The 24,967-nt window shown below is 50.7% G+C and overlaps 1 protein-coding gene and 1 long non-coding RNA gene across 2 annotated transcripts in view; one reads left to right on the top strand and one right to left on the bottom strand.

Annotated features, from left to right (window-relative positions):
- Window positions 1-24,967, top strand: part of LOC129460809 (uncharacterized) — a 137,076-nt gene that overhangs the window by 82,783 nt on the left and 29,326 nt on the right. The window lies entirely within an intron of this gene.
- TMEM38A (transmembrane protein 38A) lies at window positions 1,112-24,920 on the bottom strand. The gene is made up of 6 exons (XM_055239186.2): window positions 24,714-24,920; window positions 11,424-11,580; window positions 10,984-11,168; window positions 8,931-9,018; window positions 5,037-5,154; window positions 1,112-2,979 (listed from the first exon to the last, which is right to left on the bottom strand). Exons 1-6 carry the CDS (start codon window positions 24,835-24,837, stop codon window positions 2,752-2,754), a joined length of 900 nt encoding a protein of 299 aa, XP_055095161.1. The 5' UTR covers window positions 24,838-24,920; the 3' UTR covers window positions 1,112-2,751.

Here is a 24,967-nt window from a genome sequence, read left to right as displayed (position 1 = left end):
CTACAGGTGTGAGTCACCATGCCCAGCTTCTTTTGCCCAAAGAAGCTCACCCTACCTGCCTTTCCCCAAGCACCCACTGATCAGCTTTCTGTTATTATACATTAGTTTGCTTTTTCTAGGATTTCATATAATGTATGTGCACAGTATACATTTTTTTTTTTTTTGAGATGGAGTCTCGCTCTGTCGCCCAGGCTGGAGTGCTGTGGCGCGATCTCAGCTCACTGCAAGCTCTGCCTCCCGGGTTCATGCCATTCTCCTGCCTCAGCCTCCCAAGTAGCTGGAACTACAGGCGCCCGCCGCCACATCCGGCTGATTTTTCGTATTTTTAGTAGAGATGGGGTTTCACCATGTTAGCCAGGATGGTCTCCATCTACTGACCTCGTGATCCACCTGCCTTGGCCTCCCAAAGTGCTGGGATTACAGGCGTGAGCCTTTTTTTTTTTTTTTTTTTTTTTTTTTAAAGAATGAGTTTTGTTCTTGTTGTCCAGGTTGGAATGCAATGGCTCCACCTCAGCTCACTGCAACCTCCACCTCCCAGGTTCAAGCAATTCTCCTGCCTCAGCCTCCTGAGTAGCTGGGATTACAGGCACCTGCCACCATGCCTGGCTAATTTTTGTAGTTTTAGTAGAGGCAGGGTTTCATCATGTTGGCCAGGCTGGTCTTGAACTCCTGACCTCAGGTGATCTACCCGCTTCGGCCCTCCAAAGTGCTGGGATTACAGGGATGAGCCACCGTGCCCAGCCATCCCCACATCTTGAAGCCAAAATCCCAGGCATGTGGCTGGGCTTGGTGGCTCACGCCTGTAATCCCAGCACTTTGGGAGGCCGAGGTGGGTGGATCATTTGAGGTCAGGAGTTCAAGACCAGCATGGCAACATGGTGAAACCCCGCTTTTACTAAAAACACAAAAATTAGCCGGGCGTGATAGCGGGCACCTGTTATCCCAGCTACTCCGGAGGCTGAGGCAGGAGAATTGCTTGAACCCAGGAGGCGGAGGTTGCAGGGAGCTGAGATCGGGCCACTGCACTCCAGCCTGGGCAACAGAGTGAGACTCCGTCTCAAACAAAAACAAAAACAAAAAACAAAATCCCAGGCATGAATCAGACAAGCCATGAGGGTTCATTCACAATGATTTATTGGCTGCCCCTCCACGCAGAGCTGCAGTGGACAAGCAAGAGGATGAAACCTCCCCAGGACCCACCTAACTCCCAGGCATCACAGGAACAAGGCACTTTTCCAACAGCCTGGCAACATCTGGGACTCCAACGAGGTCTGGGCCCAAACCTCACCTGAGACTGGCCATGCCTGTCCCATGCACCCACCCCTCTCAGACATCCTGGTGACCTAGGCTGAGATGAGGGTGACCAGGAGGGGACCCTTCAGCTATAATATCATCCACCTCTCTCACACTGAAGCAGGTTCCTGGCCCGCCCAGCAGCAGCACAAGGCTGAGCACAGAGCAGGTAAGCATCTGTATGTTTGTTCAATGGCTGAATGAGTGACAATGGACTCCAGCCTGAGGGAGACCTGATACATCCAGGTCCCAACTGTGCACACTCAGAGCCCCTTGATAGAGCTGGATTGTGGAACCCCACCCAGCTGGCTCCATTTCTTTGGTTTAGGGGGAGCCTGAGACGAACAGATCATAAGCCTTTCACACCATCTGGTATCTCAAGCCTGCCCCAGACCTGTCTATTGAGGGCTTCCTTTGTGCCAGGGAACCTGTGCGTTTCTCTGATCCACACACACGAACGATCTAAAACGCAAAGCCATTTGCAATCATAATTTCCAACTGTCCTGGTCTCCCCTCCTGACTGCACGAGGCTTAGAAGCATGTGAGCCTTTTTTACCTGCAGCTTCACATCAGCCCTTCCATACAGTGGGGGGCCAAGGGTCTCCACTATACAGATCGGGAGTGCCAAGCTCAGAGGAGGAAGGAAACTTGTCCAGGGACGCCCAGCAAGAGTCGGGACTTTCTGGGCACGGGAAAATGTCTAGCCACTGAGGAGCGTAAGAAGAGACTGAAATGGCAGCACCTGGCTCACAGGTACTTAGAAAATGTCCATCAAGTGAATGGATCTCAACATGGCTTGAAGTTCTTCAGGAGTCAATATGCAATTTTTTTTTTTTGAGACAGGGTCTTGCTCTATTGGCCAGGCTGGAGTGCAGTGGGAAGATCTCGGCTCACTGCAACCTCCACCTCCCGGATTCATGTGATTCTCCTGCCTCAGCCTCCCAAGTAGCTGGGATTAAAGGCGTGCACCACCACGTCTCGCTAATTTTTGTATTTTTAGTAGAGATGGGGTTTCACCATGTTGGCCAGGCTGGTCTTGAACTCCTGACCTCAGGTGATACGCCCGCCTCGGCCTCCCAAAGTGCTAGGATTATAGGCATGAGCCACTGTGCCTGGTCAAGATGCAATTTTAAAGAAGGAAAAATAGAACTAAGGACATCAGTGCCAACCAGTGATATTCTTGACTGGAGCTGCTGCCAGGATTCTGTGAACCCCTCCAAAAGCTGTGACTCTATGGGGTCCTGGCAGAGAGAAAGAGGGAACCCCGATTTCTACAAAAGTTCTTCATCCTCATCCCCATATCTCAACCCCCACGTCAGCCCTGGAGGGTGAGCCAATGACCCTGATTTGCAGATGGGGAAGTCAAGGCCAGGAAAGGATAGGTCTGAGCACAGGAAGCCTCCCAGCTCAGAGGGTCCTGGGTCCGGGTCCTCTCTCCGGTGCCCCTTGGGCCACCCCCTAATCCGCCTTCTTGGTCTTCTTCTTCCTGGAGCCCTCGCTCAACTCCTCCTTGGACTTGGCGGGCATGGCCGAATGCTGAGCTCCTGGCCCACCACTGCCATGGGACCCACCGTGGTTGTCATGGGGATGGTCACCCCCGCAGGCCGAACCAAACAGCACGGGGCAGATGTAGCCCTCCAGGGCATCAAAGGGGGAGCTGTGTGAGTGGGTGGCTGTCAGAAACACCTGAGGTGGGGTGGCCAGGGGGACAGCAAGAGAGACAGAGGGAGACCAAGATAGAAAGCAAAGGAGGGGAGGGCAGGGTAGGGAGAAGAGAAGAGAGAACATCATCAAAGTCAAGGTTGGAGGTAGCCCAGACCCAGCCCTCTGGCTGCATGCACCCCCCAGGATGATGGGCGACCATCCCAGGTTTCCCAGGATGCCAGATTTCGAGTGTTGACCCCTGGAAAGTTCCGAGCACACTGGGACTGCTGGTCACGCATCCCCCAGAATTCCCCACAACACCTGGACTCAGAGAAAAGCTGTGCTAAGTGCAGGTCTGAAGGTCTGTGTCCTCCCAAATTCATATGTTGAAACCTATCACCAAGGTGATGGTACTAGGAGGTGAGGCCTTTGGAGGGGTGATTAGACCGTGAGGGTGGAGCCTTCAGGAAAGACATTAGTGCCCTCATAAAGAGGCCCAGGAGAGCTAACCCGTCCCTTCCACCATGTGAGGACACAGTGAGATGTTGCCTGTCTGCAACCATGAAAGAGGGCCCTCACCAGAACTGACCAGGCTAGTACCCTGATCTTGGACTTCCCAGCCTCCAGAACTGTAAGAAATACATTTCTGGCCAGGTGTGGTGGCTCACACCTGTAATCCCGCACTTTGGGAGGCCGAGGTGGGTGGATCATGAGGTCAGGAGATCGACACCATCCTGGCTAACATGGTGAAACCCCGTCTCTACTAAAAATACAAAAAAATTAGCCAGGCGTGGTGGCGGGGGCCTGTAGTCCCAGCTGCTCAGGAGGCTGAGGCAGGAGAATGGCGTGAACCCGGGAGGCGGAGCTTGCAGTGAGTGGAGATGGCGCCACTGCACTCCGGCCTGGGCGACAGAGCAAGACGCCGTCTCAAAAAAAAAAAAAAAAATACATTTCTTCCTTTTCATTTTTTTGGAGACAGGGTCTCACTCTGTTGCCCAAACTGGGGTACAATGGCATGATCTCAGGTCACTGCAGCCTCTGCCTCCTGGGTTCAAGCAATTCTCATGCCTCAGCCATCCAAGTAACTGGGATTACAGGCATGCGCCACCATGCCTGGTTAATTTTTGTATTTATATTTTGTTTGCCTGTTTGTTTGTTTTTGAGACAGAGTCTCACTCTGTTGCCCAGGCTGGAGTGCGGTGGTGCGATCTTGGCTCACTGCAACCTCCACCTCCAGGGTTCCAGTGATTCTCCTGCCTCAGCCTCCCAAGTAGCTGGGATTACAGGCATGCGACACCACGCCTGGCTAATTTTTGTATCTTTAGGAGAGATGGGGTTTCGCCATGTTGCCCAGGCTGGTCTTGAACTCCCGGCTTCAAGTGATCTGTCTGCCTCGGCCTCCCAAAGTGCTGGGGTTATAGGCATGAGCCCCCGTGCCCAGCCAAGGAATAAATTTCTGTTGTTTCTAAGCCACCCAGTCTATGGCACTGCATTCTGTTATACAGCAGCCTGGATGGACTAAGACATTTGGCCTGGGGTAGAGCTACAAACATAGCAGGACAGGATCCCAGCCATCTGCCTGCCTCTCCCTTCTCCCCTAATGCAGGGAGACTCATGCTCACTCCCTTTTGACAGCCCTGGAGTACTCGCCCAGGCAAGACACAGCCCTGAGCTGAGATCTTCATGCAGAGGGAGAGAGCCCAGCCCCTGAAGACCCCTCCTGGGTGGGGTGATGTCAACTCAAGGCATGACTGTCAGACTAGAACTACTCCTGGTCCAACTGAGTTCCTGGCTCCCTGATGCTGCCATTTCAGCTTCTTGTCCCTCTGGTCTCTGTACCCAAGGGACTGGGCCCACCTTGACCTTGGCTCAAGCTGGGCCGTTTGCACAGAAAGCCTGTTCCTCTCACCTGTGTCCTGGCTGCTGGACACTGCCTTTTAAACTCTCTTCCCAGTGACCTACTGGCAAGCATCTCCCCTCTCTGGGCTGCCCTGTCCCGGCCATATAAGGCTGGAGTGTCCAATTTCCCCACTCTCAGCCTGGAGGTGGCAGGGTGGCATTGGTCAAGGCAAGAACGCTGCAGGAAGAGAAAGGCTTACCTTACAGGACACCATGAACATGGTGAAGATGAAGATGAGGCTGGCTTTGGACACCGGCAGCCAGCGGGTCTGCTGGAGAGTGAAGAGGATGGCTCCATACAGGCTGGCCTTGGTGGGGCTGGAGGGAGCAGCTGTCATTACCAGGAGGTGCCTGCATGGCTCAAGTCTTCGTAACTCTGGCCCAGACACCCCCCTGCCCTGGCACCAACTCCCATCCCAGCTTCTCTCTTTTCTTTTCCTTTTGAGATGGAGTCTCGCTCTGTTGCCCAGGCTGGAGTGCACTGGTACAACCTCGGCTCACTGCAACCTCCACCTCCTTGTTTCAAGTGTTTCTCCCACCTCAGCCTCCCAAGTAGCTGGGATTACAGGCATATGCCACCATGCCTGGCTAATTTTTGTATTTTTAGTAGAGACAGGGTTTCACCATGTTGGCCGGGTTGGTCTCGAACTCCTGGCCTCAAGTGATCTGCTCGGCCTCCCAAAGTGCTGGGATTATAGGCATGAGCCACTGCGCCCAGCACAGCTTCTCCTGATTGTAAGGTGGGAGGTTGAGGTGGTGTCATCCTATGCATGATGGGTTAACCTGGTCTAAGGAAAGGTCTGGCCTTTGTCCAGCTCCTGGAATATGCCCTCTAAGCCCTTGGAGTGTACTGCCTTGATAAGACTGTCTTTGTTTGCCTGAGGAGGGCCTTGGGCCACACCAGGTAGTAACAACGTAATTTATGGTGGGGGTCTTGGGCCATGCAGCATCAGGTGGACCTCTAGAAGGGCTGAAGACTGAGGTCAGCCACACAAGTGGTTAGCTAGTTCTGAGCCACAATAAAAACCCTGGATACCCAGGCTCAGAAGAGCTTCCCTGGTTGGCAGTATGCCATGCATGTTGTCACACATTGCTGCTGGGAGAATGAAGCCCTGTCCACGTGATTCCACTGGGAGAGGAAAACTGGATGTTTGCACCTTTTCTCTCCTGTACTCTGCCTCATGCACGTTTTGCCCCTGCTGATTTCTTGTTTGTGTATGAGTCAGAGTCTTATGCTATCACCCAGGCTGGAATGCAGTGGCATGATCTTAGCTCCCTGCAACCTCCACCTCCTGGGTTCCAGTGATTCTCCTGCCTCAGCCTCCTGAGTAGCTAGGATTACAGGTGCCCACCACCATGCCAGCTGATTTTTGCATTTTTACTAGAGATGGGGTTTTGCCATGTTGGCCAGGCTGGTTTTGAACTCCTGACCTCAAGTGATCCACCCACCTCAGCCTCCCAAAGTGCTGGGATTACAGGCCTGAGCCACCGCACCCAGCCAACCCCGCTGATTTCATTTTATTTGTTTATTTATTTATTTATTTATTTTATGTATTTATTTATTTTTAGAGACAGGGTCTCTCTCTGTCACCCAGGCTGGAGTGCAGTGGTCTGATCATGGCTCACTGTAACTTCAAACTCCGAGGCTCAAGTGATTCTCCCACCTCAGCCCCACAAGTAGCTAGGGCTAGAGTTACATGCCACTGTGCCTGCTTAATTTTTAAGTCTTTTTTTTTTTTTTTTGTAGAGATGGAGTCTTGTTCTATTGCATAGGCTGGTCTTGAACTCCTGGCCTTGGGCAATCCTCCTATCTCGGCCTCCCACAGTGCTGGGATTACAGGCGTGAGCTGCCTCTGCTGATTTTATTCTGTATCTTGTCACTGTAATAAATCATAACCCTAAATATAATGGCTTTGCTAAGTTCTCTGAGTCCTTCTACATCCAACATCAGGATGATCTTGGGGATCCCCCATCAGCTCATTCCCCCAGAAAATGTGATTACAACATGCAGAGTTTTCCTTAACTTATTTTTTTCCTTGCAAAATAGGTTTAAGATATTTTTATTTGTTGCAAAAGACAGACCTGTGACTTCTATTCATGATGTCTGTCTCTCATTGCTTTTTTTGTTTGAGACAAGGTCTCACTCTGTTGCCCAGGCTGGAGTACACTTGTGTGATCACAGCTCACTCCAGCTTCAACCTTCTGAGATTAAGCGATCTTCCTGCCTCAGCGTCCTGAGTAGCTGGGACTACAGGCATGCCCCACCACACCTGGCTAATTTTTTTTTTTTTTTTTTTTTTTAAGAGATAGGATGTTGTAATGTTGCCCAGGCTGGTCTTGAATTCCTGGTTTCAAGCAATCCTCCTACCTCAGCTTCCTGAATAGCTGGGATTACAGGGATGAGACACCATGCCCAGCTTCACTGCATGTATTTAATAATCCTTCCTTTCTCTCTCTCTCTCTCTCTCTCTCTCTTTGAGACAGAGTTTTGCTCTATTGCCCAGGCTGAAGTGCAGTGGCACAATCTCGGATCACAGCAACCTCTGCCTCCCAGGTTCAAGCGGTTCTCCTACCTCAGCCTCCCATGTAGCTGGGACTATAGGCATGCCACCACCCCTAGCTAATTTTTTTTTTTTTTAGATGGAATTTCGCTCTTGCTGCCCAGGCAGGAGTTCAATAGCGTGATCTAGGCTCACTGCAACCTCCGCCTCCCAGATTCAAGCGATTCTCCTGCCTCAGCCTCCCAAGTAGCTGGGATTACAGGCATGCACCACCACACCCGGCTAATTTTGTATTTTTAGTAGAAATGGGGTTTCTCTATGTTGGTCAGGCTGGTCTCAAACTGCCAACCTCAGGTGATCCGCCCACCTCAGCCTCCCAAAGTGCTGGGACTATAGGCGTGAGCCACCATGCCCAGCCTAATGATGGTAATTCTACCTAATATTTCCAAAGCACTCACCATGTTCCAGGGCCAGGTGATTTATATGCATGATCCCATGATCCTCCCCCTCTCTTTTTTTTTTTTTGAGACAAGGTCTTGCTCTGCCACCCAAGCTGGAATACAGTGGCATGATCCTAGCTTACTGAAGCCTCAAATTCCTGGGCTCAAGAAATCTTCCTGTCTCAGCCTCCTGGGTAGCTGGGACCACAAGTGCATCCCAGCATGCCTAGCTAATTTAACTTTTTTTTTAATAGAAGAAGTCTCGCTATGTTGCCCAGGCTTGTCTTGAACTCCTGGACTCAAGCAATCCTCCAGCCTTGGCCTCCCGAAGTGCAGAGATTACAGGTGTGAGCCACCACACCCGGCCCCCAACAAGTTCTTTTAAAAATGCACTAAACTATCCGGGGCAGGGTGGCTCACGCCTGTAATCTCAGCACTTTGGGAGGCCGAGGTGGGCAGATCACTTGAGGTCAGGAGTTCCAGACCAGCCTGACCAACATGGTGAAACCCCATCTCTACTCAAAATACAAAAATTAGCCAGGCATGGTGGCGCATGCCTGTAATCCCAGGTACTTGGGAGGCTGGGGCATGAGAAACTCTTGAACCTGGGAGGTGGAGGTTGCAGTGAGCAGAGATCATGCCAGTGTACTCAAGCCTGGGCGACAGAGCAAGACTCTGTCTCAAAAAAAAGCATTAAGCTAAATGCAATGTGGGATCCTGCATTGGGTCTTGGATGCTGCCACCTGGCCTTGTCCACTTAGCTCCAGATACGCTCCCAATGCACACTCCATATCCCATGCATATCCTGTACCCTGACCCCGCACACCCAGCAGTATTGCTGCTCTTCTGTGATTTGACAGTTGGCAGAGATGCTGGCCTCTGTTGGGAGGCTCCTTCTCGGCCAGTGAACTCCTGCTCACCCTTCAAAACCCCAATCAGGTATTGCCTCCTTCCTGCAGCTCTGCCCTCCCCAACCTCCACACTGAGCAGAGCTATGGCTCTGCTTTGAGCTTCCCCAGTCATAGCCTCTGAAAGCTCCTGAAAGGCAGAGTCAAGCGTTGAGGCCTCTCTAAGTTATCAGCAGCATCCAACTCAGGGTCAGGCACCCGGACATACAGGAGGCATGGAGGGAGAGGTAGAGTGGGATACTCACAAAGACATGTGCAGGATCTCGTTGGTCTCTGGCTTCCAGACCCCTCGGAGCAGCTGCTCGAAGTTGGACATGAGGGCGACACCAGAACCTACAGGACAGGGGGCTTCTGAACAAGCCCACCACCCCCAGGTCTCCTTTCCTCTTGTTTGAATTCCCAAGGAAGCAGTCTCTCCACTCCCAGAGTCTTCTCTAGAAGGACACTGAGCCTGGGGGTGTATGATCATCAGCTGCAGGTGGGGAAACTGAGGCTCAGAGACGATAGAGCCTTGCTGAGGATCATATGGCAAATTCAGAGCAAAAGCCACCTAAAGGAATCAGTCATGTCCCCATCTTCAACCTGGGATTGTCTGTCCTGATGCCCCTAATCCAGGACCCCAAGCTGTGCATGAGGCTTCCAAGGCAGCCCCCACCCCCAGTCTCTCTCCTCCTCAAGGCTCCAAGTTCTCAATCTTTCTCAAGCCACCCATCCTTGGGGGAGATGCTATACCCCTGGGGAATCTGCTCAGTAGTAAAAGCTTCCTGAAGAGACAATAAGGAGACTCAAATGGAGACAGAATGGTTAAATTTCTGGAAGAATCTTCCCATTTACCCTAAATCTATTGGTTAAATAGACCTGGACATCCACTCCAGGAACTGCTGCACCAACTGGGTGCCTGAGATATACTACTGGACCAGGGAATTGCATCTGGGGCCATTTTGCCCCCAAGGAAGCATATGGCAATGTTGAGAAACACTGAGTTGTCACAGTTGGGGAGGGAGCGCTACTAGTATTTAATGAGTCAAGGCCAGGGAGGTGGCTCACCATTGTATAATGCACAGGTTGGCTCCCCATAGCAAGGAATAACTGAGGACACCATGGCTCAATGGAGGGTGATTCTAGGTCTTGGCACTTTGTGGGTACCCATATCTGGTGGGCAGGAAGCGAGGATAAAGTGCCCAGTGGTTTTTGGCACTTGCTCAGGCCTTCTTTCCCTGCTTTCCTGTTACTCCTTGGCCCACTTCTCCAACTTTTAATGTTGAATTATCTCTTTCTCCCCTAACTTCTGTCCACTTTTGCTTTATGCATTTTGGTGCTCTGTTTCTAGGTGCATATATGTGTTTAGTTGTTATATCTTCCTGGTGGATTGACCCTTTTATCATTATAAAACATTCTTTATTTCTAACAACATTTTCGTTTTTTTTTGTTTTTTTTTTTTTTTGAGACAGAGTCTCGCTGTCGCCCAGGCTGGAGTGCAGTGGCACGATCTTGGCTCACTGCAGGCTCCGCCCCCCGGGGTTCACGCCATTCTCCTGCCTCAGCCTCCCACATTTTCATTATTTATTTTTTAATTTTAATTTTAATTTTTTAGAGACAGACTCTTGCTCTGTTGCCCAGCTGGAGTGCAGTGGCACAATCATAGCTCACTGTAACGTTGAACTCCTAGGCTCAAGTGATCCTCCCACCTCAGCCTCTTGAGAAGCTAGAACTACAGGCATGAGCCACCATGTCTAGCTCTATTTTCTGCACACGAAAGGGTCTGTAGGTTTCACTGGCAAAAGGGCCACGGTCCACAAAGGTTAAGAACTCCTATAGCTAAAGCTCTAGAGAAGAAGGGGTTCTCACCCGCAGCAATTTTGCTCTCTAGAAGGCATTTAGCAATGTCTGGGGACAATTTCTTTTGTCACAGCTGGGGACAAGTGCGCTACTAGTATCTCGTGGGTGGAGGCCAGGGATGCTGTTCAACATCCTACAATGCACAAGGCAGCCCCCACCACAAAGAATGATCCAGCCCCACATGTCAGTAGTGCTGCAAGTGAGAAACCCTCCTCTGACAACGCTGGCTTTTGTCATCATCATCACTGTCTTAGGTACCCCTGACAGTAACATTTCTAGAAGAATCTTCCCACTTACCCTAAAGGTATCGGCTGATACCTGCAGGGAGGTTTGAACACCTACTGCAGTCTTTATGCCCCTTTGCCTGGAGCAAAGGCTTTCCCAGCTGGGGTGCCTGGTAGTACCACTGGACCAAAGTTCTCCACTGGGATGATTTTTCATTGTCATCATCCTATTTACCTTTGACCCACCCAGTTGCAATCATGATGAACCACCCGTGGTGGTAGTGGTGATGGGCGTGATGGATGCCCACCGCAATCTTGCGGACTCGCACCACCTCCTTCATGGCCACGAAGATGAGTTTCACAGGCAGGAAGCAGACACACTTATAGAAGAGGTCCAGGGGGCAGAAGAAAATCAAGTACCTTTGGGGAGAGAATGCTGAGTGCCAGGGGACGGGCAGACTGTGAAGGATGGGGGTAGGGAGCTGTGGTTGTGTTAGACCCCCCTCCCCAATGTGCTGTGCCTAGACCAGAGTTGGGCATGGAAGGCAGCGTATTCAGGGCCATCATGAGGGCTGTTACTGGTGCATTCTAATTCCTCCAACCTCTCTCCTCCCTGGTGCCCAGGTTGTTCCTTCCCCCACCTGGCTCTGCTCTCCCATGCCCAGCATGGCTTACCAGACAGCTGAGGCCAGCAGGATGCTGGAGTTGTTGCTGAAGTAATCGATCAGTGGCTCCCCAAGGAGCAGATCAGCCAGGATGTAGCTCCCAAAGCAATGCAGCATGGCGCACAGCCAGGATGCGATGGGGTGGCGCCGGGACAGCTCTACTGCTCCTGGGAGGCACAGGAGTGTCCTGCATCATCACTAGCATGCCAAAGGCAGGCTTCACTCCCATATGCTCTGGTCAGCCTATCCTAATCCAGAGCACCCACCCAACACTGTGCAGTTCATAAATTTCAGAGGAGGAAGCAAGGTTCAGAGAGGCTGTACGCATGCTTGAGGTTGCACAGAGAAAATAGAGAGCTGAGTGGGAGTCCTTTCCTCCATGCCCAGAGAGGTGGCAATGATGATGACACTAGCTCACATTTAGGACTTCATAAATCCTCATCAGTGCCCCAGCCAAGTGAGGGCTTTTATTATCACAGGAGTCTCATTGTCATGAGGAGACTGAGGCTTGGAGAGATGGGCCAGCTTGCACCTGGGAGTACTTTGAAATTGCTACTGTGGGCCGGGTGTGGTGGCTCACACCTGTAATCCCAGCACTTTGGGAGTCCAAGGTGGGCAAATCACTTGAGGTCAGGATTTCAAGACCAGCCTGGCTAACATGGTGAAACCCCGTCCCTAAAAATACAAAAATTAGCTGGGAACAGTAGTGCATGCCTGTAATCCCAGCTACTCAGGAGGCTGAGACAGGAGAATCGCTTGAACCCAGGAGGCGGAGGCTGCAGTGAGCCAAGATTGCACCACTGCACTGCACTCCAGCCTGGGCAACAGAGCAAGACTCCATCTAAAACACACACACACACACACACACACACACACACACACACACACGAAATAAAAGAAATTGCTATTCTGACCTCAGCTGATCCCAAGATCCCTATGAGCTTATGCTGGTATTCTTTTTTTTTTTTTTTTTTTTTTAACTTTTTTTGTTTGTTTCAAACAGAGTCTCACCCTGTCACCCAGGCTGGAGTGCAGTGGTGCAATCTCAGCTCATTGCAAACTCCGCCTCCCAGGTTCAAGCGATTCTCCTGCCTCAGACTCCCGAGTAGCTGGGATCACAGGCAGCCACCACCACACCTGGCTAATTTTTGTATTTTCAGTAGAGATAAAGGAGGTTCAGTGAACCTCCCACCTCAGCCTCCCAAAGTGCTGGGATTACAGGCATGAGGCACCGTGCCTAGCCTTATGCTGGTATTCTTACACCTGATATCTTAAAAAAAAATTTTTTTTTTGTAAAATACACATTAAATTTACCATTTTACTTTTTTTTTTTTTTTTTTGAGACAGGGTTTCACTCCCATCACCCAGGCTGGAGTGCAGTGGTGCAATCACGACTCACTGCAGCCTTGACTTCCTGGGCTCAAACACTCCTCCCACCTCAGCCTCAAAAGTATTTGAGACTACAGGCACGCGCGCCACCATGCCAGGCTAATTTTTTGTATATTTAAAGTAGGCACGGGGTTTCGCCATGTTGCCCAGGCTGGTCTCAAACTCCTGGGCTCAAGCCATCCACCTGGCTCGGCTTCCCAAAGAGTTGGGATTATAGACATGAGATACTATGCCCAGCCCATTTTAAACATTTTTAAGTGTATAGCTCTTTTTTTTTTTTTTTTTGAGACACAGTCTCACTCTGTCGCCAGGCTGGAGCGCAGTGGCACAATCTCGGCTCACTGCAACCTCCTCCTCCCGGGTTCAAGTGATTCTCCTGCCTCAACCTCCCAAGTAGCTGGGATTACAGGCACGTACCACCATGCCCAGCTAATTTTATATTTTTAGTAGAGACAAGTTTTCTCCATGTTGGTCAGGCTGGTCTCAAACTCCCAACCTCAGGTGATTTGCCCACCTCAGCCTCCCAAAGTGCTGGGATTACAGGCGTGAGCCACAGCGCCCGGCCTTGGGTCATGGTTGTGTTGGATCCCTGCCCCACCCCCCTTTTTTTTTTCTTTGGAGACAGAGTTTTGCTCTGTCGCCCAGGCTGCAGAGCAGTGGCGTGATCTCGGCTCGCTGCAATCTCTGCCTCCTCCTAGGTTCAAGTGATTCTCCTGCCTCAGCCTCTCAAGTAGCTGGGATTACAGGCGCCTGCCACCATGCCTGGCTAAGTTTTATAGCTTTAGTAGACAGGGGATTTCTCCATGTTGGCCAGACTGATCTCGAACTCCTGACCGCAGGTGATCCACCCACCTTGGCCTCCCAAAGTGCTGGGATTACAGGCATGAACCACAGCGCCTGGCCTGGACACTTTTTTTAAGAGACAGCGTCTTGCTCTGTCACCCAGGCTGGAGTGCAGTGATGCAATCATAGCTCACTGCAGCCTCAAACTCCTGGGCTTCAGCCTTCCAAGTAGCTAGGAGTACAGGCATGTGCCACCAAGCCTGGCCAATTTTTATACTTTTTTTTTGTAAAGATAGGATCTCACTGTGTGGCCCAGGCTGCTCTTGAACTCCTGGCTTCAAATGATCCTCCTGCCTTGGCCTCCCAAAGTGCTGGGATTTTCAGGTGTGAGCCACCAGCAGGCCTGGCCATTTCTGGTGACATTGTAACAACAATGACCTTCTCTGTTCCATTTATTAATTGAGAAACGTGTAGTGCCCTCTACTCTGTAGAAGGAATTACCTTCTTCTTAGCTTGGTCAACCTCACAGGGGGAAATAATGATCAATGCCAGAGTTTCTCCTACAAATCCAAGTGCATCAGTGGGCATTACCATGTTAGAGGCAACTTGGCAATACCAGGGAAATATGAAGCTGTGCATCCCCTGGACCCCAGCAATTCCACTCCTTGCTATTAACCCCAAAGAAACAAGCACCATAAACAAAGACATAGAGAAGGAAGATGTTTCACTGATACAATGTTGCAACAGGAGAAAAGTGAAATCAACAGTCTCTTAGTAAAGCTGTGGGAAGCCACAAAATGTGGAGTGCCATATAGTAGCTATTTAAAAGTGAACCAGGCTGAGTGCAGTGGCTCACCCAGCACTTTGGGAGGCCAAGGCAGGCTTATCACTTGAGGTCAGGAGTTCGAGACCAGCCTGGCCAACATGGTGAAACCCTGTCTTTACTAAAAATACAAAAATTAGCCAGGCATGGTGGCAGGTGCCTGTAATCCCAGCTACTCAGGAGGCTGAGGCAGGAGAATCTCTTGAACCCGGGAGGTGGAGGTTGCAGTGAGCCAAGATTGCACCATTGCACTCCAGCCTGGGCGACAGAGGGAGGCTCCATCTCAGAAACAAACAAACAAACAAAGATAAAAAGAGAAAGAAAAGTGAACTAGACCTTGATCAGGGTTTTTCAACCTCAGCGCTGTTGACATTTGGGTCAGATCATTTTTTGCTATGGGGGCATTCTGTGCATTATAGCATGTTAAGCAGCATCCCTGGCTTCCACCCACTAGATGACAGTGGCACCACACAGCTGTGACAACCAAGAATGTCTCCAGATATTGCCAAATTTATCCTTCGGGAACACAATCCCTTCTGATTGAGAATCTCTGTTTTAGATGTACCAACAAAGACAAGTCCCATAAGCCTACTGCTGAGTGAAAAGGTTGGGCTGCAAAATGATACACTTATGGCCGGGCTCAGTGCTCACGCCTATAATCCCAACACTTTGGGAGGCCAAGGCAGGCGTATCACTTGAGGTCAGGAGTTTGAGACCAGCCTAGCCAACATGGTGAAACCCCCATCTCTACTAAAAATACAAAAACTAGTCGGGCGTGGTGGCATGCACTTGTAATCTCAGCTACTTGGGAAGCTGAGGTATGAGAATCACTTGAACTCAGGAGGTGGAGGTTGCAGTGAGCCAAGGTCACACCACTACACTCCAGCCTGGGCCACAGAGCAAGATGCTGCCTCAAAAAAAAAAAAAAGACGAGTTTTTTTTGTAATTTTCTTTTTTTAAGCTCATCAGTTAGCGTCAGTGTGAATGTATTTTATGTGAGGCCCAAGATAATTCTTCTTCGAACATGGCCCAGGGAAGCCAAAAGATTGGACATCCCTGTTTTAGAGTAAGTAATCAATACATTTGCCCCTCTCCTCGCTATCCCCACCAACTAACCATGTGATCTTGAACAAGCCACTTTTTTCTCTCCACATCTCTTTTTTTAAAAATAAAGTAGAACATTGCTTCTTTGTCTAACTCCTGATGAGGACTGGAATGAGCTTTTCCCTCCTCCAATCTCAACCTGGAGTTATGAGCCCAAAATACAGTTTCTCCCTGCTCTCAAGGTTGTCCTACGTCTTAACATTGACCAAGGTCCTAGGGTATGAGGTAAAATGCTTCAGCTCCTCTCCTAGGGTCTATTTAAAACACAACTGGCTGAGAGTTAATCCCTCAGAGCAGCTGGTGGCCTGTGCAGAGGCCAGGTCGGGTGAGGCACCCATGTTTTGCAGAAATGGATATCTCTGCATCTAAAAATAACTCCCAGGGACTGAATTCTTTCCAGGATCTTTCTTGTGCCCTCTGGGATCATCCCAGGGACCGAGGTTGGGGAGTGGGGGTAGGGACCTAGGGTTTGCATGAGTTACGCTCTGACGGACAGATGCCCATGTTTGCAGTATGTGTGTGCCCTGCTATAAAAGTCACATGCCGGCTGGGCGCGGTGGCTCGCACCCGTAATCCCAGCACTTTCGGAGGCCGAGGCAGGCAGATCACTTGAGCTCAGGAGTTCAAGACCAGCCTGGGCAACATGGCAAAACCTCATCACATGCCTAGCTTCTGGCTCTGCTACTCACTCTAGCATGGCCTTGGGCAAGTGACTGCCTGCCCCCTCCAAGTCTTAGTTTGCTTCACTGTCAAAAGACCAAGATGATGGCCAGGCGCAGTGGCTCACGCCTGTAATCCCAGCACTCTGGGAGGCCGAGGCAGGTGGATTACTTGAGGTCAGAAGTTTGAGTTTGAGACCAGCCTGGCCAACATGGTGAAACCCCGTCTCCACTAAAAATACAAAAATTACCGGGTATGGTGGCGGATGGCTATAATCCCAGCTACTCAGGAGGCTGAGGCAGGAGAATTGCTTGAACCCAAGAGGCAAAAATTGCAGTGAGCCAAGATCATGCCATTGCACTCCAGCCTGAGTGACAGAGCGAGATTCTGCCTCAAAAAAAAAAAAAAAAAAAAAAGCCCAGGTCCTTTCGCCTTTCCAAACTCCTTGGTTTCTCTTGATGGTTTGGGGCAGCCCCACGAAGCCAATAGGTTTTCAACTGCCGCATGCCACAAACACATTCCCCTCTCACTGGGTGAGCTTAGGCTAGTCCCTCCCTTCCCTGGGCCTCAGTTTGCCCATATGTAGGATGGGGAGGCTGTCTAGGGTGACCAACTATACCCCTTTGCCTGGGTCCCAGGGGTTTCCTGGAACATGGGACTTTCTTTTATTCTCTTTTGAGATGGGGTCTTGCTCTGCCGCCCAGGCTGGAGTGTAGTGGTGCGATCTTGGCTCACTGCAACCTCCACCTCCCCCGGGTTCAAGTGATTCTCCTGCCTCAGTCTCCCGAGTACCTGCGATTACAGGCACCCGCCACCAGACCCGGCTAACTTTTGTATTTTTAATAGAGACGGGATTTCTCCATGTTGGCCAGGCTGGTCTCGAACTCCTGACCTCAGGTGATCCACCTGCCTCAGCCTCCCAGAGTGCTGGGATTACAGGCGTGAGCCCCCGCACCCGGCTGGACATGGGACTTTCGATGCTCATCTTGAGAAAGCTTGGACAAGGTGACCACACCAGATCTATATCAGTCATTTCCAAAGACGCCTGTGAGGGTGAAAAAGAGATTGCTTAGCGCCTAGCAACGACGCAAGAGGTATTTCTGGAACTGTGCGGAAATGGAAAGTGCCTGTGGGTGGAAATTTCAGTAGATGGATTTTTTAAAAATCAGCTCTGCCTCAGCCGGGCGCGGTGGCTCATGCTGTAATCCCAGCTACTCTGGCAGCTGAGGCAGGAGAATCACTTGAACCTGGGAGGTGGAGGTTGCAGTGAGTCGAGATCATGCCACTGCACTCCAACCCGGGCAATAGGAGCAAAACTCTGTCTCAAAAAAAAAAAAAAAAACCAAAAAAAAAACCCAAGAACAGTCCGGGCACAGTGGCTGATGCCTGTAATCCCAGCACTTTGGGAGACCGAGGCGGGTGGATCATGAGGTCAGGAGTTCGAGACCAGCCTGGCCAATAGAGTGAAACCCCACCTCTATTAAAAATACAAAAATTAGCTGGGCGTGGTGACAGGCGCCTGCAGTCCCAGCTACTCGGGAGGCTGAGGCGGGAGAATCACTTGAACCCACGACGCAGAGGTTGCGGTGAGCCGAGATCGTGCCACTGCACTCCAACCTGGGCAATAAGAGCGAAACTCCATCTCAAAAAAATAAAATAAAAATAAATAAATAAATAAACAGAAAAAAATCAGCTCTGCCTCAGAAGAGAGGAAGAAGCTTTGGGTCCCTAAGTCCTGGTCTGTAATGGACTCTGTGACTTTCCCTTTTCAGGGGTCAATGCCTCATTTGCAGATGGCTGGGTGGTGCTAGAAGGGTCCCCAGGGCACTCTAGCACTGTGCTATTCAATCAGAGGTGTATGAAGCATGGGGTACTGACCGAGTCTCTCAGTGACTCTAGCACCAGTCTTTTCTTCCTGAGCTCAAAAGAGCTCAGCATTCTGCCTCAGTTTCCTCCCCTGTAAAATGGAGATAGCAGCCTCTGCCTCACAAGGTGGAGCAGGAGTCAACAGCCTCCTGCCCTCAAAAAGCTTGTAGTTCAAACCAGAGATCTCAAATCAGGGATCAAAGAATGGTTTTCTTTGGTCCTAACAGTATATGAAAAATGTTAAGACTTGTCCGGGTATGGTGGCTCACACCTGTAATCCCAGCACTTTGGGAGGTGGAAGCAGGTGGATCACTTGAAGTCAGGAGTTCAAGACTAGCCTGGCCAACATGGTGAAACCCTGTCTCTACTAAAAACACAAAAATTAGCTGGGCATGGTGGCGGGCACCTGTAATCCTAGCTACTCAGGAGGCTGAGGCAGGAGAATTGCTTGAACCAGTGAGCCGGAGGTTGCAGTGAGCTGAGATCACACCACTGCACTCCAGCCTGGCAACAGAGCGAGACTCCGTCTCAAAAAAAAAAAAAAAAAAAAAAAAAAAAAAAAAAAAAAGTTAAAACTGCAACCAAGATGTCCTGCAGGAAGTGAGTGGATAAACAAACCATGAAACATTCTTACTATGAAATATTATTTGGCCGGGTGCAGTGGCTCACGCCTGTAATCCCAACACTTTGGGAGGCCAGGGCGGGCAGATCACCTGAGGTTGGGAGTTCGAGACCAGCCTGGCCAACATGGAGAAACCCCGTCTCTACTAAAAATACAGAAAATTAGCCAGGCGTGATGGCACATGCCTGTAATCCTAGCTACTCGGGAGGCTGAGGCAGGAGAATCACTTGAACCTGGGAGGCAGAGGTTGCAGTGAGCCAAGATCGCACCATTGCACTCCAGCCTGGGTAACAAGAGCAAAAGTCCATTTCAAATAAAAAAAAAAAAGAAAGAAAGAAAAAGAAAAAAGAAAGAAATATTATTCAGTGAGCTATCAAGACATGAAAAGACATGGAGGAACCTTAAATGCATATTCCTAAGTGAAAGAAGCCAGTCTGAAAGGGGTACATACTGCATGATTCCAACCATAGGACATTCTGGAAAAGGTAAAACTCTGGAGGTAGTAGAAAGATCAGTGGTTGGCCGGGGGCAGTGGCTCATGCCTGTAATCCCAACACTTTGGGAAGCCAAGGCAGGTGGATCTCCTGAGCCCAGGAGTTCAAGACCACCCTGGTCAACACAGCAGAACCCCCATCTCTCTTTTTTTTTTTTTTTTTTTTTTGAGACAGAGTCACTGCAACCTCCGCCTCCCAGGTTCAAGCGATTCTCCTGCCTCAGCCTCCCGAGTAGCTGGGATTACAGGCATGTGCCACCACGCCCGGTTAATTTTGTATTTTTAGTAGAGATAGGGTTTCTCTATGTAGGTCAGGCTGGTCTCCAACGCCTGGCTTCAGGTGATCTGCCCACCTCGGCCTCCCAAAGTGCTGGGATTACAGACGTGAGCCACCTCCTTCAGCCCCATGATTCTGAGTTATTTAATTAATTTATTATTTATTAATTTATTTATTTTTCTGAGACAGAGTCTTGCTCTGTCGCCCAGGCTGGAGTACAATGGCATGATCTCTGCTCACTGCAACCTCCGCCTCCCAGGTTCAAGCGATTCTCCCACCTCAGCCTATCAAGTAGCCAGGACTACAGGCGCCCGCCATCACGCCTAGCTAATTTTTGTATTTTTAGTAGAGACAGGGTTTCACCATGTTGGTCAGGCTAGTCTCAAACTCCTGACCTCAGGTGATCCACCAGCCTCAGCCTCCCAAAGTGCTGGGATTACAGGTGTGAGCCACCATGCCTGACCCACAATTCTGATTTAAATGAAAGAGGGGTGACAATCAGGACAAAAGGATTTTTTTTTTTTTTTTTTGAGACGGAGTCTCGCTCTGTCACCCAGACTGGAGTGCAGTGGCAAGATCTCGGCTCAATGCAAACCTCCGCCTCCCACGTTCAAGCAATACTTGTGCCTCAGCCTCCCAAGTAGCTGGGATTACAGGTGCACACCACCATGCGTGGCTAATTTTTGTATTTTTCTTAGTAGAGACGGGCTTTCACCATGTTGGCTGGGCTGGTCTCGAACTCCTGACCTCAAGTGATCCACCTGCCTCGGCCTCCCGAAGTGCTGGAATTACAGGCATGAGCCACCGCGTCTGGCCCAAAAGGATTTTTAAAATCTCCCCAGGTGAGTCTGGTGTGTAGGTGAGTTTGAGAAGTACTGGTCTGAGAGATTCTTTGGATGGGTCAAGGCTGAAGGCATCCAGGATTGTCACTGATTCACTCATTTCTTCAGTTTTGCAGCCAGCACTCACTGCTTCCTTCTCTTTCCTCACATGGAGCTTGGGAGCCCCAGAAATGAGCCAAATCACCCACAGATTTTGCTCAAATACAGACTGTCATTGGGCAGAGCTGGGTGGGGCCTGGGGTTCTGCATTTCTTTCTCTCTTTTTTTTTTTTTCCTGAAATGGAGTTTTGCTCTTGGCTCTTGTTGCCCAGGCCAGAGTGCAGTGGCGCAATCTCAGCTCACTGCAACCTCCAACTCCCTGGTTCAAGCGATTCTCCTGCCTCAGCCTCCTGAGCAGCTGGGATTACAGGCATGTGCCACCATGACTGGCTAATTTTTGTATTTTTAGAAGAGACAGGGTTTCACCATGTTGTCCAGGTCGGTCTGGAACTCCTGACCTCAGGTGATCCGCCCGCCTCAGCCTCCCAAAGTGTTGGAATTACAGGCGTGAGCCACTGAGCTTGGCCAGAACTCTGCATTTCTTTTCTTTTTTTTTTTTGAGTTGGAGTTTCGCTCTTTTGCCCAGGCTGGAGTGCAGTGGTGCGATCTCAGCTCACCGCAACCTCCATCTTCTGGTTTCAAGCGATTCTCCTTCCTCAGCCACCCAAGTAGCTGGGATTACAGGCATGAGCCACCGCGCCTGGCCATTTTTGTATTTTTTATAGAGAAGGGGTTTCACAATGTTGCCCAGGCTGGCCATGAACTCCTGGCCTCAAGCAATCTTCCAACCTCGGCCTCCCCAAATGCTGAGATTATCTGACATATGCTGACATTCTTTTTTTATTATTATTATTTTTTTAGGAGACTCGGTCTTGCTCTGTTGCCCAGGCTGGAGGGCGGTGGGGTGATCATAGCTCACTGTAGCTCCCAGGCGACATTGATGCTGCTCTGTTGAGGACCACACTCTGAGCTTCATCCATTCTCAGGATTCTCAAGAAAGCCTGACCCAGCCAGTCACAGTTGAGCTCCAACTCCTGGGCTCAAGTGATCCTCCAGCCTCAGCTTCCCAAGTAGCTGGGACCACAGACACACACCACCATGCCTGGCTATGAAATTCTTAATTTCTGAACAAAAGGCCCCACACTGATACTTTGTATTGGCCTGGCAAATTCTGTAGCTGGCCCAGCACACAAATTCTGAGAAGAAAATTTACAGATACCCAGCAGGCATACCAAACTGGGACTAACAGTTCAATCCAACACCTTATTTTTCTTTTCTTTCTTTTTTTTTTTTTTTCCAAGACAGAGTCTCAGCCAGGCTGTGTCACCCAGGCTGGAGTGCAGCAGCAAGATTTCGGCTCACTGCAACCTCTGTCTCCTGGATTCAAGCGATTCTCACGTCTCAGCCTCCCAAGTACCTGGGATTACAGGCATGCGCCACCACACCAGGCTATTTTTTGCATTTTTAGTAGAGACGGGGTTTTGCCATGTTGCCCAGGCTGGTTTCAAAGTCCTGGGCTCAAGTGATCCACCTGCCTCGCCTCCCAAAGTGCTGGGATTACAGGCATGAGCCATCACATCTGGCCTCCAACACCTTACTTTTCTAAGGAAACCAAGTATCTCACATCAATTGTACTGATTCTTAGAGTCAAGCAGACCTGGGCTGAGTCCCGAGGCTGCAACTGACCAGCCATGGGACCACAGGCTCACTGTGTATTTAAGATAGCTTAGTCACTATTTCCTGTTTCCCCAGTTATGAAAGGAGGAGGTTGAACTGGGTGTAGTATCCTCAGCCCTGATAACAGACATCAGTCACTGAGGGAGGGGAGATTAATATTCTGATTCAATTGGTGGGGGATGGAGATAGGGGGTTTAAAAGCTCCCAGGAGGCCAGGCGCGGTGGCTCACACCTGTAATCCCAGCACTTTGGGAGGCCGAGGCAGGTGGATCATGAGGTCAGGAGATCGAGACCATCCTGGCTAACACAGTGAAACCTTGCCTCTACTAAAAATACAAAAAAAAAAAATTAGTCGGGCGTGGTGGCGGGTGCCTGTAGTCCCAGCTACTTGGGAGGCTGAGGCAGGAGAATGGCGTGAACCCGGGAGGCGGAGCTTGCAGTGAGCTGAGACCGCACCACTGCACTCCAGCCTGGGTGACAGAGTGAGACTCTGTCTGAAAAAAAAAGAAAAAGAAAAAGAAAAAAAGCTCCCAGGAGCGTCTCATGAATTCATGAATAGCCAGGGTTTGAAACCACTTCGCAGCCTTCAGGAACCTTCAGGCTCTGGCACTTAGAGCCTGGATGGCTTATTCTAGGACTTCTGCAGAAATATCTTGAACCTTCCTACAAGTTCCCAGGCAGCTTGGAGACCTCTTTTCTCCAGACATTTGTGTCCTACATCCCCACAGGGCTCCAACCCTCCTCAGTTTCAGATTTTATTTTTTTTATTTTTTTCGAGACAGAGTCTTGCTCTGTTGCCCAGGCTGGAGTGCAATGGCGTGATCTCGGCTCACTGCAACCTATGCCTCGCAGGTTCAAGTGATTCTCCTGCCTCAGCCTCCCAAGTAGCTAGGACTACAGGTGCATGCCACCACGCTCAGCTAATTTTTGTAGTTTTAATAGAGATGGGGTTTCACTGTGTTGGCCAGACTGGTCTCGAACTCCTGACCTCAGGTGATCTGCCCGTCTTGGCCTCCCAAAGCGCTGGGATTACAGGCGTGAGCCACTGTGCCCAGCCAGTTTCAGATTTTCTAAGGTTCTGCAACTGCCCAAGGAACTGGCCTGAACCACCAAGAATTCTTCCCCAGAAAGGAAAGATAGCCCCATGTTCATGCTAGGACAAGACAAAAGCCTATTTTGTTTTGCAAAGTAATGTTCTCCAGGATAGCTTTTAAGAAAATAGGCTCTGGCATGTGGATAGGCAAAAATAGAATAAAAATTCCTAGCAAGTAGAGTGTAATCCTGTTAGCATAAGAGCGTGCATTTGCTGGGTGCCGTGGCTCACGCCTGTAATCCCAGCACTTTGGGAGGCCTAGGTGGGTGGATCACAAGGTCAGGAGATCGAGACCATCCTGGCCAACATGGTGAAGCCCTGTCTTTATTAAAAATACAAAAATTGGCCAAGTGTAGTGGCGGGTGCCTGTAGTCCCAGCTACTCAGAAGGCTGAGGCAGGAGAACCGCTTGAACCCGGAAGGTGGAGGCTGCAGTGAGCCGAGATCATGCCACTGCATTCCAGCCTGGGCAACAGAGCGAAACTCCGTCTCAAAAAAAAAAAAAAAAAAAAAAAAAGAGCGTGCATTTACGTCTATAACTAAATAGGTGTAAATGAATAGAAGAGACATCAAGAAGGGTGGCTGGCCACCACTATGCTGACAGTAATTCTCTTTTTTTCCTTTGCCCTTTTCAGTTTGAGTTTTTAGTAAACAGGAGCGCTTATTTTTATCATCTGAGAATAAAGCTATTTCCTTTCTGAGCTATAGTGGTAATTTACATCTAAGTGGGAGGAAGGCTCATGAAGTTTGGGGTTCTTTTATTTTTCTAAGCCTAAAATCTATTATTTAGTAAGTTGCTGGTGTGCTAGAATAACGATGAACAAGAAACATTTAAACATTTGTTCACGGTGAACCTTTTATAAAAATAGAACACGTTCTAAGGAAGCCATTCGTCCTCATTTTAAAAATTAAGAAGCAGGGTGTACCCTCCTGTGACCTCCCCAGCGTGGGGTCTGGAGCTGAGAGGGAGGACACTGACCCCAAGTCACCCAGCCCTGGGACCGGTTCTGCTCCGTAAGTGGAAAGGATCTGGAGCCAGGGCTGGAAGAATTCCCGTGGGGGCTCGGAGATTCAGCACCGTGGGGGAAGGGAGGGGAGTGGAGGGTGCTGGGCAGTTGCAGCGGGGAGGGGAACCGGTGTCACTTTCGCTGAACCTGACCGCAGCCCCCGGTGCAGCGGCCCTTATATAGACACTCCGCTGGCGCTCCCAATCCGCGTGCCAAGGTCAAGGAGGGAGGTCACACCTGCGCGCCGCAAGAACAGATGCACCAACCCCCACCTGCACCCTCGCCACAGCCGGCGCCCCTTGCCCAAGTTCCTGCAGCTCTGACCCAACCAGGAGCCCCGACCTTCTCTCCACCCCTCCCCCAATCACCTGTTCCCCCTCCTCTAAACGCGCGCACGCCTCTCCTTCCCCTTCCCCAGCTTTATCGTCCTGGGGGCTTCTCCCCCGGGCTCACCCCGGCGTAGGAGAACCCCACGATTCTCGCGCCTGCCTATTCCCACGATGCAATCCTTGAACCTGTCCCCCGCTCCCTCCACCACGCACGGGCTTCCCCTCTCCGCGACCCCCGAGCTGCCCCGGCCCGAGCCACCCGCTGCCGGTCCCCTCCAGCCCCCCGCCCCGGCTCACCTGGCTCATACTTGAGGTAGAGGATGGAGACGATGAAGTAACTGAGGTCGAAGACGGGGAAGAGCGGCACCCGCGAGAAGCTGAGAGCCAGCTCGCCCAGGCTCAGCGCCGAGAGCAGCTCCATGGCGCCCGCCTGCCCGCCTGCCGGGTGCCACCCGGGGCCCCGGCTTCGTCCGTCCCGCCGCCCGCGGCCCGGCGACTGCGCCCCCGCAGCTGGGCCCGCCCCCACCCGCCAGGCGCCACCCCAGGCCCGG

The sequence above is a fragment of the Symphalangus syndactylus genome, chromosome 13 (assembly GCF_028878055.3).
Source record: "Symphalangus syndactylus isolate Jambi chromosome 13, NHGRI_mSymSyn1-v2.1_pri, whole genome shotgun sequence".
NCBI classification, from domain to species: domain Eukaryota; kingdom Metazoa; phylum Chordata; class Mammalia; order Primates; family Hylobatidae; genus Symphalangus; species Symphalangus syndactylus.
The sequence above is the reverse complement of the archived record's forward strand: the minus strand, read 5'-3'. Positions and strand labels throughout refer to the sequence as shown.